We start from the raw sequence: 18,312 nt of genomic DNA on the forward strand, positions 1-18,312 counted from the left end.
TATTTTGCTGGTATAACTTTCTTTGGAAGGCCAGGAATCTTATAGCCTGCCACTTCTGTACTGATCAAGATTTGTTTCCCAAATGAACTATTAACACTCATTGCCAGAAAATATTGACAACAATCAGCATGATTTACACTTCCAACATCCATTGTCAATTACATTATAAGTATGTCTAAGCTTATAGGGGGTTAAGGTACCATTGGCACAACATCACCCAATAAAATTTATCTTTAAATTTTTTGTCTTATCGCTAATTCTTGTCCTCTTACACACACACCCTTTAAAAAAAAAACACCTCCCATGGTAATTAACATCAGAATGTGAAGTCATCAGAAGTTTACACACTACAGACAGGTTCATGTTCTGCTCAATATAGTAAAATATAATTACTATATTAAAAGTGCTAGTGTGAGGCAGTCTATAGGGAATGGCCTGTTTCTACTTCTACTTTATTTTCTATTCTAAAATACTTTTAACTTGGTTCATTGTCTGAATAATTCATCCATTTAGGATTAACAAAGTGGGTGTGGGAAGAACATAATTTTAAAAATGTACTCATACAGATGAAGATAATGAAAAAAAGGGAATGCCCATTGCTTTAACACACACTTCATTTACAAAGATTAAAGAAGTGCCTTCCTAAAATATGTCTTATAGTGAGCATAAATAGAAGATTTTTTTAAAAATTACTTTAAAATATAATAAATTATAATTTGGTAATGAGTGTTAATAGCACAATACTTGCTTTTTCCCTTCAGCAACATATTTTTATACTGAATTTAGTCTTAGCGATTAAGGATGTTGGTTTGATATTCAGTTTGTTAATTAACTATGGTTTTCACAAGCCACAGTTTCTCATGTTCAGACCAAACAGGAAACAACAGTTTGTTGTAAACTGTGAATGAAAGATTCACATTTCCTCTCCTTGTGAGCAAAGGTGGGGGGGAACTAAGGGAGGACACATGAAACCCATGCTTACTGCAGTACCAGCTCCTCAAAAACAAAGTAATAAGGACACATCACAAGTTCTGCAGGGCAAAAATGCAACATTGCAATGCATTTCAATGCAGCCCCACACTGTGTAATGCAACATGTGGTTTTCAAACATACAGCCTATACAGCCGACTGGCAATCTTGCTTCCTATAATAATGGGGATAAGACCTTTTTATATATATACAGAACTGCCTTGGAGGTATACTGCCCATCCATGCTTTAAACATATGAATGTTTTTTACAGATCTGTAACTTTTACCAATTTAAAAGTGGACATTTATAATGTACCCATATTGACAGATATTCTAATTAATATGACTTTGCTGGCTGTGAAAAATATTCCAAGTGTGAATAGAATAGCAATTTTGATATCATACCTGAGCGTTTCATTACTTGTTGCAATAAGGATATGGTTTTTGAGCTCATGATTTATTAGCCACAATTATACAAACAGTTTTACTAACCTAATAGCATCTGCCATCTTAGTACTCTCCCTTTTTCTATCATCTGTCAAGCGTCGAATAAAATAAATGAAGTCAAGGCCACAGCAGAAAACACTGCCAACTGCACTGAGGAGTACAAGTTTACTGTCGTCAGCTGCTGCTGTGTTCAGTGCACTTTGGACTTCTTTCATTACCTGGAAATAAGACATATTAAGTCCATGAAAATACAATGCAGAATATTGCATCTGAAGATTTTACATTCACACAGCATTTCTGTGGTCTGAACAGCAGGTGGCATATGCAACCAGTTCAGCAAAATCTAAATTTAGGAAAAAGTTCATTTCAAAGTGTCCTTTTTTATATTAAAAAGGAAACAACAATGGAATATACTGTAAATACAAACTAGGAAAACATTAGACATGTATAGGATTGTGTTGTTACTCAGAAGTAAGTCCCACTGAGTATAGTGGGACTGACTCCCAGTAAGATAGGATTGCAGCCTAAAATGCTTTAAATTCACTTAGTAAATATGGTAGCTTGCAAATTAATAAACATAGAACAAAGATTCAAGGTATAAAATGGCAACAAATACAAAAACAAATGTTGAAAATAATTTGAAATTTCAAACCTGCATCCCTACTACAGGAATTCTCGCCCCATTAACTTTAATGTTTAACATTTTGAAAATTAACATAGGCTGAATCTACACATAGCAGTTATACCGTTATCATAACTATTCATTCGTGTTGGTGTCATGTGTATCATGTGTATGATAATGGTATGATAACGGTATAACTGCTATGTGTAGATTCAGCCATAGTTGTTCGTAAAAATGAAACACAGCCTTGTGCCATGCTTTGTCCCTATTTTCTGTTAAATCTCTGCCTATGACCTCTACTCCTCCAACTCTACCACTTTCAGCCATTGTGAAGTCTCCTACTCAACTCTACCCACTCATTCTTCTTTGCTGCTCCCTATGCCTAGGACTTGCTCCCTGGAAAATGTCTGCGGTGCCAACTCTCTCTCTTCGTTGAAATCTTTCCTGAAAATCAGTATTTTCCACTCTTAAAACTCTTCATCCTCATCTCCAACATTATCTAAGCTTAAGAATGTTCACATTCATCCTTTGCTATGCTGTCCTCTCTTTGGTGAGCAAGAATCTGTCCTTTTTGCTTACGGACCTCTGTAAATTTCCTTTTGAATTGATGCTGTATAAACAACACATAATGTCAGCAACACCACCACTACTACCACACACCTCCCTCCCAAAAATCAGAAGTAATCAAACAATTCTAACCTCTGGATTTAATGAATTGTTCTCCGATGATTTTGTTGATAATAAAATGTGTGTGAAGCCATCTTGTTTCCTGACAACAATATCTCTGTACCGGTAAGCACTTTCTGTTTGCCTCACACTGAATCGTAGCCTTTTATCAAAAGGCTGGTCCCTCCTTTCATCTATAAATCTTCGTTTGCTGGCTGTTACTCCCGTTACTGATGTCTGTATGTTGGTACCATTGGTTGTCAATGCTTCTATAAAGGTAGATGTATCTGTGAAAATTTTCAAAGTATGCGTTGACTTTATGAATTTAGAACAAAAAATTCTGATTACCATGTAAACATGCCAATGTCAAAAAATATTATAGCAGCCACAAAAACAGTGAACATTTGGATGCCACAACTAAAACTTGGAATGGCACAATATCTGAAATACAATTGTTGGAAACTATCTAGTAGTGTGTGGGGGAATCACATGCTGAAGGTGGGGGGGGGGTGATATCAAAAGACAGATCATCAATGTTAATTTTCTAGTTACTATAGCAGCAAAGTAAAATTTTATGACACAGATACCTAATATTAAGTTTAGCACATTCATTTCAATATCCTTCTACAATATAACTTTATATAAACTTTCCTTGCCTACCTCCAAACAAGAAACGAACTGTAAATGATTTTAGTGTGTAATTGGGATTTTTTGGAAAATACCAGTGTGCCATTAGAGATGGAAAGGTGACTTACAATCTAGTGTATTTTCATATTTCATGGCTGAGTTTCATACATCTTGTTGTTGGTGGTGGTTTTTTGTTACTTTGTTTGTAAAGAGTTCCTTCAGCAAATCGAAACTAACTGTTTAAAATTTCCTACTCCTTCACATTAAAAGAACACTTAAATTGTACCAGCATGTAACCTATTTTATTTTGTTTTTCCTTTGGACACTTATGCCTGAGAAAGAATTCTGTGTAACTTCAAAGTTCATGCCCAGTATTTTGAACATTAGTTTCTTCAAAGTACTTTGTTTCTTCACCTACTGCTGAGTACAAAAAACAACATGGCTGCTTGTTTTAAGTAAATATATAAATTTATATACTTCTGACCATATTTAATAATGTCCCTTGCTGGTATGCTCCTTTGTCAGTTCAGTTATGAGGACGGAATTGCTGAAGAATTGCTGTGAGCCTTCTTTTTATATTAAATCTATCTCTAGCCTTACACAATTTAAAGCAGCCTTCCACAATGTAGTGTCCTCCAGATGGTTTGGACTACAACTCCCATCACCCCAGCTATTGGCCATGCTGGCTGGGACAGATGGGTATTGTCATCAAAACATTTATTTGGTGGGTACTGCATTGAGAAAGGCTGCTTTAAAGTGATTACATACAAAAGAGCAGAAGGTCAGCAGTTAAAGATAACATGGTTATTCTGATCAAGTACTGAAAACTAGCTACACTCTAGGAGACCCTCTGCTCTCCAGATGTTTTGGACTCCAACTCCCATCAGCCCCAGCCAGCATGACCAATGGCCAAGGATCATGAGGATGGTAATCCAAACCACCTGGAGGGCACTGGGGTGGGGAAGAGTGCTCTGTAGTATTACATAGGCTAAATTCATAGATTGGTGAAGGATCCAAAAGGGTGGAAACTGTGAATGCTATCAGAGGAATTAGCAGCCCAGCTTTGTATGGTTCATGCTTTCCACGTCAGAGAATAGAGAAGGCAGAAAAACGATCCAAGGGGAAGTGGCTTGAAAAACTGCTTTATCATGATAGTTATCATGATGATACCAAAAATTAGTATCATCATGTTATCACGATAGCTATTTACAGTCAGGGCCAGAAATATTGGAACAAGGATAACTGTTTTGGCAGTTGGCTTCTGTACACGACCACACTGAAGTTGAAACACACCCAGATGGGAGCGAAGTCAGAACTTTCAGCTGTAATTCAAGGGGTTTCACAAAAGTGGGGCACTAACCATTCAGGAAGGACAGCCAGTGGCATACACACACACCCATCATTGGGGGCTCATAAGTAATGGAACAAACCAACATCATTTCGAGGTTAAGGATCACCTTTAATACCTGGATGAAAATCCTTTGCAGTCAATGACTGCCTGAAGTCTGGAACCCATGGACATGACCCAATGCTGAGTTTCCTCCCTCCAGATGCTTTGCCAGGCCTTTACTGCAGCTGCCTTCAGCTGCTGCTTGTTTGTGGGTCTTTCTGCCTTCAGTCTTGTCTTCAGAAAGTGAAAAGCAAGCTCTATTGGGTGGAGATCAGGTGACTGACTTGGCCTTTGAAGAACAGCCCACTTCTTTGCCTGGAGAAACTCTTGGGTAGCTTTTGAGGTATGTTTTGGGTCATTATCCATCTGCAATATGAAGCGGCGTCTTATCAGTTTGGCAGCATTCGGCTGAATCTGAGCAGAAAGTATAGCCCTATACACTTCAGAATTCATCCTGCTGCTTTTATCAGCAGTCAGGTCATCAATAAACACCAGTGATTCGGTTCCATTGGCATCCATACATACCCATGCCATAACACTGCCTCCACCATGTTTGACAGATGTGGTATGCTTTGGATCATGAGCTGTTTGTTCCTTTCCTTCGCCATACTGTTCTCTTCCCATCATTCTGGTACAAGTTAATCTTGGTTTCATCAGTCCAAAGAATCTTATTCCAGAACTGGGAAGGCTTTTTTAGGTGTTTGCTGGCAAAGGCTAACCTGGCCTTTCAGTTCTTGAGTGTTACCAGTGGTTTGCACCTTGTTGTGAGGCCTCTGTATTTACATTCATCAAGCCGTCTCTTGACTGTAGATGTTGACAATGACATGCCTACCTCCGCAAGAGTGTTCTTGACCTGGCTAGATGTTGTGAAAGGGTTCCTCTTCCCCATGAGCAGAATTCTACAGTCATCCGCTTTAGTTGTCTTCCATGGTCTTCCAGGCCTTTTGCTGTTGCTGAGCTTGCCAGTTAATTCCTTCTTTTTCAAGATGTTCCAAACTGTTGTATTGGCCACTCCCACTGTTTTTGCTATCTCTCTGATGGGTTTATTTTGTTTCCTCAGCCTAATGATGGCCCCCTTCACTTGCATGGACACCTCTTTGGACCTCATGTTGGGAGTTCTGTGAACAGCTACCAAATGCAAATGTAACACTCAGAACCACCTCCAGGCCTTTTATCTGCTTGATTGGTCTTGGGGTACCCAGGAAACAGGCCACACCTGGCCATGCAGCTGCTTGTCAGCCATTCGTTCCATTACTTATGAGCCACCAACGATGGGTGTGTGTGTGTATGCCACTGGCTGTCCTTCCTGAATGGTTAGTGCCCCACTTTTGTCAAACCCCTCAAATTACAGCTGAAAATCCTGACTTTGCTCCCAACTGGGTGTGTTTCCTTTCAACCTCAGTGTGGTGGTGTACAGAGGCCAACTGCCAAAACAGTTATCCTTGTTCCAATATTTCTGGCTGTATATGTTGTATCATTTAAAAGTTGATAAAAAGTTTAGTTTTTGTAAAATTGGTAAGATCTGTATGTATGGAGGGGGGAGCAATATTTTTTTTGTTTTTTATGTTTAATGTGATTTCATGGAATGTCAAGAGCTTAACATCAATACAAGAAAAAATGGTTGCAGATGGTTGATAGTTGCAGATGAACATTTGTTGAGAAAAGATTGAGTCAGGGAGGTCTATGTAATAGATACTTCAACATGGTTTAAAAGGGTTGCTATTTTAATTCATAAGCAACTTTTGATTGATCCTGAAGGTTGCTTTTTGATGGGAAATATATTGATAAAGTAATCGCCATGATTAATGTGTGTGGGCCTAATAATGATTCTCAGGTTATGTTTCATGACTGTTTTAGCAAATTGGTTGCTATTGCTTATGATTATTTGATAGTGGGAGGGGACTTTAATGAGATCCTCTGCTGGATAGGGGTACATCTGCTCCCAAGGGGCAAACAGTGGTGAGATTTACACTTCAGGCCTATATGGCTGAACTTGGTTTGACTGATGCTTGGCGAATTTTATATCCTGGCAAGAGAGCCTACACTTTTATTTCACCTGTCCATCATAACTGCTTTCGATTAGGTAATGTTTTGGTTTCTACATTTTTGCTACATCAAATAAATGTTTGTAAGATTGATACAGTGGTAGTCTCAGACCAGCCCCAGTCTGCTTGGGGTTCAATTTTCAGATTTGCGGAGGCCGCCGGTCTCTGGCACTTTAATGTTTCTTTTCTTAATGAAGAGTTTAAAAATCAGATTTCTACTGAGTTAGTAGAGTATTTTAAAATGAATGAGGGTACTGTTAATTCTTATGCCATTGACTGGGAGGCCAATAAAGCTTTTATATGAGTCAGATCTATCACCTATGCGTCCTATAAGAATTTTTTTTTTAAATGTAACAAAAATCTCTTAATAAGAAGTTGAAAGCTCTTATACCAGTTTGCCATTTGCCCAATTCCACAACTTTATCAGGAGCTGCAGAACGTTAAATATGAGCTGACTAATATTCTTTATTACTTTATGAATATGAACTTGAGCACACTCAAGGAGAGAGCAGAAGACAGGAAGGCCTGGCGTGCTATGGTCCATGGGGTCACGAAGAGTCGGACACGACTTAAAGACTGAACAACAATATTCTTTCACAGCCGGCGGAATCGGCCTTAACCTGTTAACGACAGGCATATTGGGAGAATGGTGAACATCCTGGTAAGATTTTGGCACAGCATCTTAAACAGCAAAAACACTGAAATGTTATTTCAGCTATTAAGGATGAGAGTGATACAATATATACCTCTCCCATAGATAAAAACTCCCAATTTTTAAAGTTTTGTTCTGGTTTGTATAGTATGGGTAGTGAAACATTGGAACAAGACAAGGACAGTTTCTTTTCCATGTTGATCTTCCATATTTAGATTCTTCACAACGGCAGTTTCTCTTGGCTCCTCTGCATATTGAGAAAATTATGAAAGCAATTACAAATATGAATACTGAGAAATCACTTGGTCTGGAAGGGTTTCCAAGTGAGTGGTACAAAATATTTTCCAACCCGCTAGTTCCAAAGCTTCATCGTCTTTATAATCATATTTCTGAATTGGGCTCTCTTTCTGCATCATGAAATGATGCTTATATTACTATGATTCCTAAGCCTGGCAAGATTCACACTTATTGCGCTATCGACCCATTTCATTAATTAACATAGATATTAAAATATTAACTGCAATACTGGCCGATAGATTGCAACAAGTTATCACAACACTGGTTCGAGCAAATCAGGTGGGATTTATTAAACATAGACATAGACAACTAATCTCATCTTAGATTAGTTGTTGATCTGATTGCTTTAATACTAATAGAACAGACCAGGCTGCCATTGTTTCTTTGGATGCTGAAAAGGCATTTGACAAAACTCACTGGAAATGTATTTTTGCTACGTTGAGTAATTTCGGCTTTCTTGTAGTATTTTTGAAATGTGTCAGAATTTTATATTCAATCCCAAGAGCGAGAGTTATGACCAATGGTCTTTTCTCAGCTTTCTTTTCACTTGGGAGAGGTACCAGACAGGGATGTCCACTTTCTCCTTTGATATTTACGTTTGGAACCTCTGGCACTAGACAGAATAACAGTATTCATGGTTTTGTGCAATACTGTTTGGAATTTAAAATTATTCTTTATGCTGATGACCTTTTATTGTTTACCTTTAAACTCCAGTCATCTGTTCTGGCTCTGATGCAGTTGACCAATACTTTTGGTGATTTGTTTGGCTATTCAATTAACTGGTTGAAGTCTGAGCTGATGCTGACTGGAGTTAGTATATAGTGTTTTAGCTAACTGGCAATTTCAATGGTGCCCAGATCTTATTACTTATTTGGGAATACTTATTCCCAGAGGCTTATCTCAAATGATCAAGCTAAATTTAAATAAGTTGATTAATGAGATCTCATGGGATATAGATAGACGGGCATCTTTAAAGTTAAATTTGTGTGGTAAGGTAAATACACGCAAGATGAATATTATACCTCGTATTGTTTATGTTATATGTGGGATTTCTCTGTCTATATCTGGCAAATATTTTCAAAAATTCAATGCCCTGTTTCGTAAATTTGGGGGGAGGGGTTCCTCCCTGCCACAAATATCCTTGATAAAGATGCAACTTCCAGTTAAAGAAGGTGGATTTGGCTTTCCAGATCTCGCTTTGTATCATCAGGCCTATTTGCTGACCTGTACTAAATTTTGGTCTTTTCCACTTCGATCAGATTTTCTTCCTTGGTCATGTTTGGAATCTTCCTGTCTGGATCCTCTCTCTAAATGGATGGCATTAGGTTCTCAGCACATTAAAATGGATACGGTTCCTCCCACAGTTATGACTGTTAGAGACAGGTGGTATAATGTCACATCAATTACATTTTGATCCATTTTCTCATGCTAAATTGACTATGGGGAAATTGAAATTTAAAAATGGGTAAAAAAAAATTTTGTGATGGACTTGGAAGGATAAATTGATTTTTACCTTGGATCAACTAGTGGGTGCTTATGAGTTTTTGTCATACTCGGCTTTATGTACAAAATACTATTTGCCTGCTACGGCTGTATACTTGCATTACAATATTTGTTAGAATCTAGGTTTGCCCCTGCCACTTTTATAGTTTCAGAGTCTCCTTTGCTGTTGGAAGCACTTATTGAGGCTGATCAGTTGTATCGACTCATGATCCATGTTTATAAATACTACTGGTGAATAAATATAATATACAGGGTCTTAATCAGGAATGGAGTAGGGAACTGGACTGTCCCATTTTGCCTAATCAGTAAATTGCCACTTTGGCATCTGTAACTGATGCGTCTATGGATCTCAGGTTACATCTTATTCAGCAAAAACTCTTGTTCCATGTCTACTGGACACTACAACGTCTCATTAATAAGGATTTGTTTTAAGTCAGCTAATTGCTGGAGGTGTAATACAGCTAACGTTTCTTTTAACCATACGTTTTGGCAATGCCCAATAGCTGTTTCTTTCTGGGAGGACATTATATACAAATAAACTCTGTATTAGAACACTCTTTAATATTTACTGATGTACATTTGCTCTTAAATTATCTACTTGCTTCCTGGAAATTAATGACTGGTCAGCGCAAATGGATTCTCCATGCCCATTTGACAGCTAAAACACTGATATTACAACACTGGAAGGATAAATGCTTATCTCCTATAATGCAATGGATTGAGGACCCAACAACACTTTCAACATTTGAACAGGTGGTATATAGGCGCCACTTGCAAATAGCTATATATATGGATATTTGGTCTGCCTTTGTTGAAGTTCATGCATAATTTTTAGAAAGCTGTATTTTCATACACACACACACTTCATATGCATGTATTGAAAATGATATATTCACATCTATGTAGCTACATTTTCTTTCTTTTCTTCTTTATATTTTTGTCAACATTTTACAATAAAAATTAATTTTAAAAAAGATTAACAAGACATTAATTTTTTAAAAAGAAAAGTGAAAATATGTTCAAGTTGTCAGGAGAGTCAAACACGTCCTTTATTTTCCATTTTTATAGATATCCAATTAGCAAGATCAATCAAGTTTAATTTGTATTTACCAGTGATGTTGCTAGCAGAGATTTATATTCAGTGCTTCCCAATTTAAACATGTCAGTTTGATAACATTCCACTGAATATGTGTCAGTGCTGAAGATGTATGAGGAAAAAGGGATATATTATCAACTAAAGAATTAACTCTATATGCAGAAGTTATTCTGTAACTTGAGACCATTAAATCTAAAAATTATTTGATTGGCCTAATTACAATAGTTAAAATATTTCATAAAGACATAATAGAACAAGGAAAGCATTAAATTCAGGAGCATTATGCATGTTTACTCATACCTAGCAGTAATGATGTCATCACATATTAAATTCACTTGCAACCCAATCCTACAGGCACTTTCTTGGATGCTAGTTCCACTGATTTCATTGGACATCTCCTAAGTGTTCATACATACAATTAGGTATGGTAATGGGAGAATACAAACTGGTTTTCTCACAAAAGACTTTGATAAATTTCATGGGATATTTCTATATTTAAGTTTAGTTTCATTTTGAATACACACACACACACACACACACACACAGTTTGAATGGAAGTTATAAAGAGAAGGGGAGTGTTATCCATGAAATTACAAGAGGCCTGATATAGCCTCCCACTGTATTAAAAACTCAAGTCAGAAAGGCAGAATCAAATATGTGCTAAGTCCTACAGAAATAAATGAAAGTTAAAATGATGAACTTTCACCTTATGTGATGTTAAACTATTTCAAATGGTAATTCTAGTATATTAAAAGGCACGAGGGCAGGGAGCATTGGAGAGTGTCTGTCCATATGCAACAAAAATTTAGCAGGCCGCTTTATTTTAGAGATGATATAAAATAAGAATTCAGTGTGTATAGATCAGACCAAAGATCCATGTAACAACATCCTCCTTCCAACAATAGCCAGCTGCCTCCATGAAACTCACACGGAGGTCATGAAGGCAGAAGTGTATTTCCTCTGAACATGAGTAGTTTCATTTAGCTATTATAGCAACAGTTGTTATAGCTCTATCTTGTGTGAATCTGCTAACGCTTTTGAAACAATTTGACATGTTTTCCTCCTTTGGGGTCATTAACAAATTGATCAAATTTATAAAAGGTAGCACACTCTGTTGAGTTAAAACAGTCTTAAGTAATGGGTTTTTCACATACACGGAATCTGGAAAGCCAAGATTTTTATTTGCATAAATGCACATAGTTTTAAAAGAATTAGGCCCGTAAAAATATGAATTTGTTCTATACTTAGGTAAAATTACCTGCAATCTTTGCATACTGGCTACTAATTTCTAAAGTGACATAAAATATTTCTATAACTTAGTCAAGAGCTGAAATATTGTGGTACACTACCAAAAAGCATTCAGTCTTTCAGAAAATAACCCATAAAAATACAACAGGATAGGCTGTTTATAAAATCTGCAACTCCTTCTAGCAGTATGCATCTAAGAAACCACCATAGGCTTTGTGGTTATGTGTCTTGTTGCCATGAAATTTTGGCAATTGCCACCACCAGCTGAGGTTTGTGCATTCAGTGGCATTCTTGCACTCCATATTATGTTGAAGTCTATGTACAATGGGGTGGGGGTAGGGAACAGTTCCAGTAATTATCTCACTGTGCATAGTGAGTTTGTGTTTCTTTTGCTGGAAACCTTATGTTTTACTTGTGCTAGCAAGGGAGCAAATTAAAGTGAATATGATACAATGAAGCCTAACTTTTGTACATTTCTACCAAGAGTAACAGAATTCCTTAACCAATTTTGAAATCACAGGACAGGCAAAGCAGTATCTTTTATTAAATTTGGTAATATGAAAGTATATATATATAGTTTGAAAGCAAGAAATTGCAAGTAGATAAATAGGTACCGCCTCGGCGGGAAAGGTAACAGCGTTCCGTGCACCTCGGTGTTCAGTCATGCCGGCCACATGACCACGGAAGCGTCTTCGGACAGCGCTGGCTCTTCGGCTTAGAAACGGGGATGAGCACCGCACCCTAGAGTCGGACACGACTGGTTGGGGACACCTTTACCTTTTATATTATGTCAACCAGTTTTTACCTCATCATTGGATGACTGCTTTGAGATTCCTACAGAATGAAGTTGATGTGATCCAACAATATTATGGATTTCATGGTGCAGTCTACAATTGGCAACTAACATTAATGTCAGTAACGTTGTGTTAGCGTAAGCGACCTCTGGAGCACCGCCAAAAGTATTAGCTGGTGCAATGGGAAGCCCATCATTCCAGCAAACGCTATTGGCCTTGTGCTAGAGGTTGCTTACACCTGCACAACATAATTTATATTAGATATAATATAACTGAATTGGATACTGCCCCATGATAGCAAAACTACAGCTAGCTAAAACCATATGACCATAGAAGCACCTATATATTTTGCAACTTTCAAACACCCAAGTTCCACAGAGACCTCATCACATGAAGACAGCAAGTCATTACACAAGGGTGTGTGTGTGTATGTGTGTGTGTGTGAAAGACCTAAATCTACCTTATGGTTTTAAGTGCTTCACACACAGCTATTCTCTGCCACAAGAACTTGTACATTTTCATTATTAGGGATTATAGCTTTAATAAAAGGTTTTACCCCTCACCTACTTTGCACTCTTCATTCTCTGGGACCAGTAAGGCAACAACAGCCAGCTGTAGCTGGCTACAGCTCTATTATTTCATTTCTGCGAAACCATTTAAAAATGGAACAGGGTGCAGAGAAGATATTACAAACAAGCAAAAAACCTCATCTGCAAATGTTAAGTGCTTTATAGAATCTAAATGGAGACTTGTATTCTCAACTACTAATAAACAATAGAGTCCTCATATTTTTCTACAATTTTAGTTAGCAGTTAAATATTATTACTGATTTTAATTTTATAAAATAAGAAAGGATTCCAGATCTCAGGGAATACATTTTCCCCCTCTGTCCCAAAACTCATTTTATGCAAGGAACCAGTTATGCCTTAGCCAATTGCTTACAGAGGCTAGGAAAGATACTTCCCATGATCTAATGATATATCAAGAAAATATGCCAGCTGAGAAAAGCATTTTGACTCATTTATGTATCTAAGGCCTCGAGGATATAGAAAGCAAATGCCAATGACTCCCATAGGACTTGTTTAAATATGTAAACATGATTGAGATTGTTCTGTTAAAAACATGTATAATTCCTAAGCTCATACCTATTATCTTTTGAGGGCAGAAGTTAATGTTTAGCTGTTGAATGCTTCTCCTAGTACATATTTAATTATATTTCCAAAATCCTTCAACAAGATGTTCATGCCAAATGATCCTGAGCTTCACAGGCATATAACAGAATATGTGCAATGTTTTATACTGAATTTCCATCAAATTATAACCCTACAGTTTCTAATGTGTACTTATCATATCCTCCATTCTTCACTTAATTGTATTAATACTGGGCTGGATCCAGAGAAAGACAAACAAAATTCCGCTCCTGTCCCTTCCACCACCCTACAGCACCTTGCACCCCACCCCTCAAAGCCATTCCTGATGGGACATGAGGAGCAGCAGTAGAATGGGAAAATAGGAGATTTCAGCAGGGCTGCCTTGTACCTGCAATAGTGCCTTCCTGCTTGTGCAAGACATCTCTGAATCTAAGCTACATAATGGCAATAGCACATTCATCTGCAGTTGAGTACATGAGTTTCTTTAAGTTCATTAATCCATTTTTAGATGTTCTTTGTGATTCGCTTGACGTCTCATTCACACAGAATGCTTTATTTCTGTTATGTTGTTTAGACCTTCTCTATTTTTATATTGTTTCAAAAACATTCTTTTTAAGAAATAAATATCAACTCCATTCAGAAAGTCTATAGTTAATTGTCCAACATTTCCTAGCCTTTTCTCCTAAAGTAAAAGACTTTGGAGAAAACATAAGCAGAATTATTTGTATTACAACAGCCTTCCCCAACCTGGTGCTATCCTGCTGGACTACAAGTTCCATGGACATGCTGGCTAGGGATGATAAGACTTGTAGTGCAACACATCTGGAGGGTGAGGGTTGGGGAAGGCTGTATTACAAGGATAAAATCCTGTACTGTAATGCTAGTTTTGTACAAATGTCTAAAAATGTAGACTTGTCCACTCACTACAGCTTTTTTTCTGTTTTGGAACAACTTTAGGGATGTATCCTACAGTATATCTCTGATGCAAATTACAGTGTGCTAGCATAAGGCACCTCTAGCGCAATGCCAATAGTGTTAGCTTCTGTGACACTGTACGATACTGCCCTTAAGAGTATGAAGATGTCCATACTAAACAGCTATACAAGAATTTTCATTTAGGTGTTACTGTTGTGCAACCGAGGGAGAAAAGTTGTAAAAATCCATCTAGCAGTCTAGAAACAGAATGGCTGTAATCTGGGGTGGGGGGGTGTATATACTCATTTTTTTCTCAATATTTTTCTTCTCAAGTCCCACCCCCACCCCACCCCTGCCAATTCCCAAACACTCACTCCCCGGCCAATCTTACCAGTGAGTAAACTAGCCAAACAGCCCCCATAGGATTTTATGATTCTAAACAGCTATATATAAAATGATGTGGGGAACTGGGATATTTTTGGCTAGGTAAGGCTCAGTGGTACTAGGTGGTAAGGCTCACTAATTGGAGGCAGGAAAAAAACAGTTTGTGGATGTGTTATACACTGTATAATGGCTAACTCTTAATATATTTTAATTGAAGACTTAAAATTATGCAATCTATGTATGCAAACTGTTTTTTCTACCCCAGAATATAGGCATATAATATATAGTATAGGCGGAAACAATGAAATATGTTTTTCACACATAGCTCTGTCAAAGGGACCTATGAAGGGCCAATTCATTTCAACAAGCTCTGATATACCTGTCCCAAGCCAATTTTCCTATGTTTCTGAAAAACATGAAAGGTATTTCTTATAATAGTATTTGTGGAGTTGCAGGTCTATCAGCGCAAAGTTGTTTAGCTGCTTGGAAAAGGACACACTGTAGCAAGCAAGAAATGTAGCTTGCACAGCGATCTATTTCAGCATGGCAGCCTTTGTCATTGTTAGTCAGTGATTAGCCTACTACCTGGTCTGCTCACCCTCTTTAATCCTCCTCCAATTTTCCACTCCTGTCAGCAACATGTAGCTGAGACAGGCAGCCACCATAGCAGCGTTCTGTTTTGCCAGTCTGTAGCATTAATATGTTTGCTTTTATGACTCCCTACAATGTGGAGGAGCTTGGAAAGGCAGATGCCACAGATGCTACTCCACTGAAAACCTTAGCACAAGCATGGAAGCTGTGTGCTTAAAGAACGATGACAGAAAACAATGGATTTGATCCAAATAATTGAGAGAAGGAAAATACTGCTGTTCCAGAAATGCATAAGAGTGATAAAAAGGTAGGTACTAAAACAGTTCATAAGTTTCTACTATGCACAAAACTCTAGCAGAAAGTATAGAACAGACTTTCAGTAAACAGAAGACATCTTCCACATATGGAAGGGTATGTTTGGATCGAGCCCTATGAGTGCACTACTATGGTAGCTTCCTATCACAGCTGGGGCAAGCACCTGGGGCTGTGTTCCACCAGTGTTGTGTGTAGGTAGGGAGCTGAAGAGATGATATTTGCCACTCATCCTGCATGAACTGTTACGTGTCAAATTGCATGACTGCTATTTGGTAATTTGCCTGGAAGCAAATTTCGCACAATCTGAACAGCATTCAGGCTAATTATAAGATGGATATATGACTGTAATATACAACCACAGTCCTTGACCCCTTTGAAATCAGGAATCGGCTGCTTAGATTTACATCAGTAAATGCAAGTATTTACTATTGATTACTATTTTGAGAAGATGCCATTAACAAAATGAGCAGTTGGACTTCAGAAAGGAAGCATATTCGTGAAAAATTATAGGTTGTCAGGGTGGACACTGAGCCCATAGAATCCCAGAGTAGTTCTGATGCTGAGGAAGAGCAGTCGCTCCTTTGGGAGAGGAGCGCGCTCCTTTTTTCCCAGGACCAACAGCTGACGGAGATTCCTCCCACCCACATTCCTAGTTTAGAAAGCAGTCCAGGGAGTGACTCAGCACAGATAGCAGACTGGGGGGGATGCGCGGCGCAGACGCAGAGAGCGGCGCCAAATGGTTCGCGCTCAAAGAACGGTTGCGCCCAGAGGATCCAAGGGAAAAGGGGAGGGATTCTCCCTAGTCCTTATATTCAGGGGTCTGCCAGTAACTGCCCTTCAAATGGGGACCAACTGTTCTAACTTAGGGCATAGGGATGCTGCTGCTCAGATCTAGTTGCTACCTGTAGAGCTGTTAAGTTGTAAAAGAAGAATAAAGCTTTGAAAAGAATCCCTTTGTCTGTGTCTGGACTTGGCTACTGGATTAGACTGAGAGCCCTCCAAGGAGCCCTTGACAGCTTGGTCCCCGTTCCTCTTTTTTTTCCTCTCCTCTCTCTCTTCAATTGCCTTATGGAGGGTGCTGGGGACCCAGCGCTGCAAGCTCTGCTGCAAGAGAACCAGTTGCTCCGTGATCAGATGGCTCAGCTGTCGGCGGCCGTGCAAGATCTACAGGCTAGTTTTCAACCCCCCCCACCCACGCTTCCCCCACGCCGTAAATGCCTGGTGGCGTTGCCAGAGAAGTTTTCTGGTGAGAAAGAACTTTTTCAGATTTTCAGGGCCCAATCAGAGCTGTACATGCGCCTTCGACTTGAGGATTTCCAGATGGAACAGGTTCGTGTGGGTTTCGTCGTTAGCCTGCTGTCGGGCATGGCAGCTAAATGGGCTTCGGGACTTCTTCTCGCTAATGACCCCCTGCTCGGGGACTATCAAGGTTTCATGACAGCCATGGCCCGTTTTTTCGGTGACCCCCTGCGCACGCAGATGGCTTCTCGGGAGATTCGCCACCTCCGGCAGGGTAAGGACTCAGTTTCCAGCTACGCGACTTCTTTTCGCTTGCTGATGCAGGATTTACAGTGGAATGATGCCGCGCTACTGGCTCAGTTTTTGGATGGTTTGAACAACGAGATTTTGGATGAGTTGGTGCGCGCGCCCAGCCCGCCTACTTTGGAGGAGCTCATCCACACCTGCCTTCAGATAGATAGTCGACTGGAGGGGCGCCAGCAGTCCCGGTGGGGAGCCAGGGGCTGGTATTTCCCTCCTCCCCCACCCCCCGCTCCGACGCTGGGGGCAGAGGAGACCCCGATACAGCTGGGAGCTACTCGAGCCTCGCTGCCGCCACAGGAGTTTAAGCGCCGCCGTGCTGAGCGCCGATGTTTTCGATGTGGAAAGCTGGGGCATTTCGCCAAGACCTGCCGAGTGACATCCACTGCTCCGCTGCCTCCTCCTCCTCCTCCTCTCCTTCCCCCTCCTCCTCATCCCCAGGCCTGACTAGGTTGCCCCCCCAAGCCTGTTGGGGGCCTCAGTTGTGGGGGTCAGTTCCCCACTGGGTGGGTGCTTTCCCCAACCCCCCCACCCTCCCATCTGCTGTTGCATGTTCACCTTCGCTCCTCTCAGAGGGGGGGGTGGAGGCCCTGGCTTTAGTGGACCCGGGGGCGACGACCAGTTTCATGGATGACACCTTCGCCCTTTTCCACAAGATACCTACCCTGCCCCTTCCTGCCCCCTTGGCAGTGGAGACCATTGATGGGCGTCCTCTCTCTTTGGGCGCAGTGACCCGGATTACAGTTCCGCTCGCTATGCGCACCCAGTCCCATGTTGAGCAGATTCAGTTTCACTTAGCCAAGGTTCCCTTATGCCCAATCGTGCTGGGTATTTCCTGGCTCTCTAAGCACAACCCTCAGATTTCTTGGGGACTTTAGCAAGTGGAGTTTGCATCTCCCTACTGCCGGGACTCCCGGAGGAGGCGCCAGTCCCGGCCCAGGCCTTAACCCTTTCCTCCCCCTCCTTGTCTGCTTCTGGCAGTCCTTCAGCTACCGTCATCCTCCCAGAGAAGTATGCAGCTTTTCGGGATGTGTTTGACAAGAAAGAGGCTGACCGGCTTC

The 18,312-nt window shown here is 39.8% G+C and overlaps 1 protein-coding gene across 2 annotated transcripts in view; it reads right to left on the reverse strand.

Moving 5' to 3' along the window:
• Positions 1–18,312, reverse strand: part of CDYL (chromodomain Y like) — a 137,630-nt gene that overhangs the window by 21,935 nt on the left and 97,383 nt on the right. For both annotated transcript variants that reach the window (XM_084850426.1, XM_084850428.1), the window contains exons 3-4: positions 2,738–2,991; positions 1,462–1,634 (exon numbers count right to left, since the gene is read on the reverse strand). In XM_084850426.1, coding sequence (XP_084706552.1) covers positions 1,462–1,634; positions 2,738–2,991 — 427 coding nt within the window. The remainder of the gene's footprint in view (positions 1–1,461; positions 1,635–2,737; positions 2,992–18,312) is intronic.

This window comes from Heloderma suspectum, chromosome 4 (assembly GCF_057233095.1).
Source record: "Heloderma suspectum isolate Gila_16-S chromosome 4, 16-S_ref, whole genome shotgun sequence".
NCBI lineage: Eukaryota > Metazoa > Chordata > Lepidosauria > Squamata > Helodermatidae > Heloderma > Heloderma suspectum.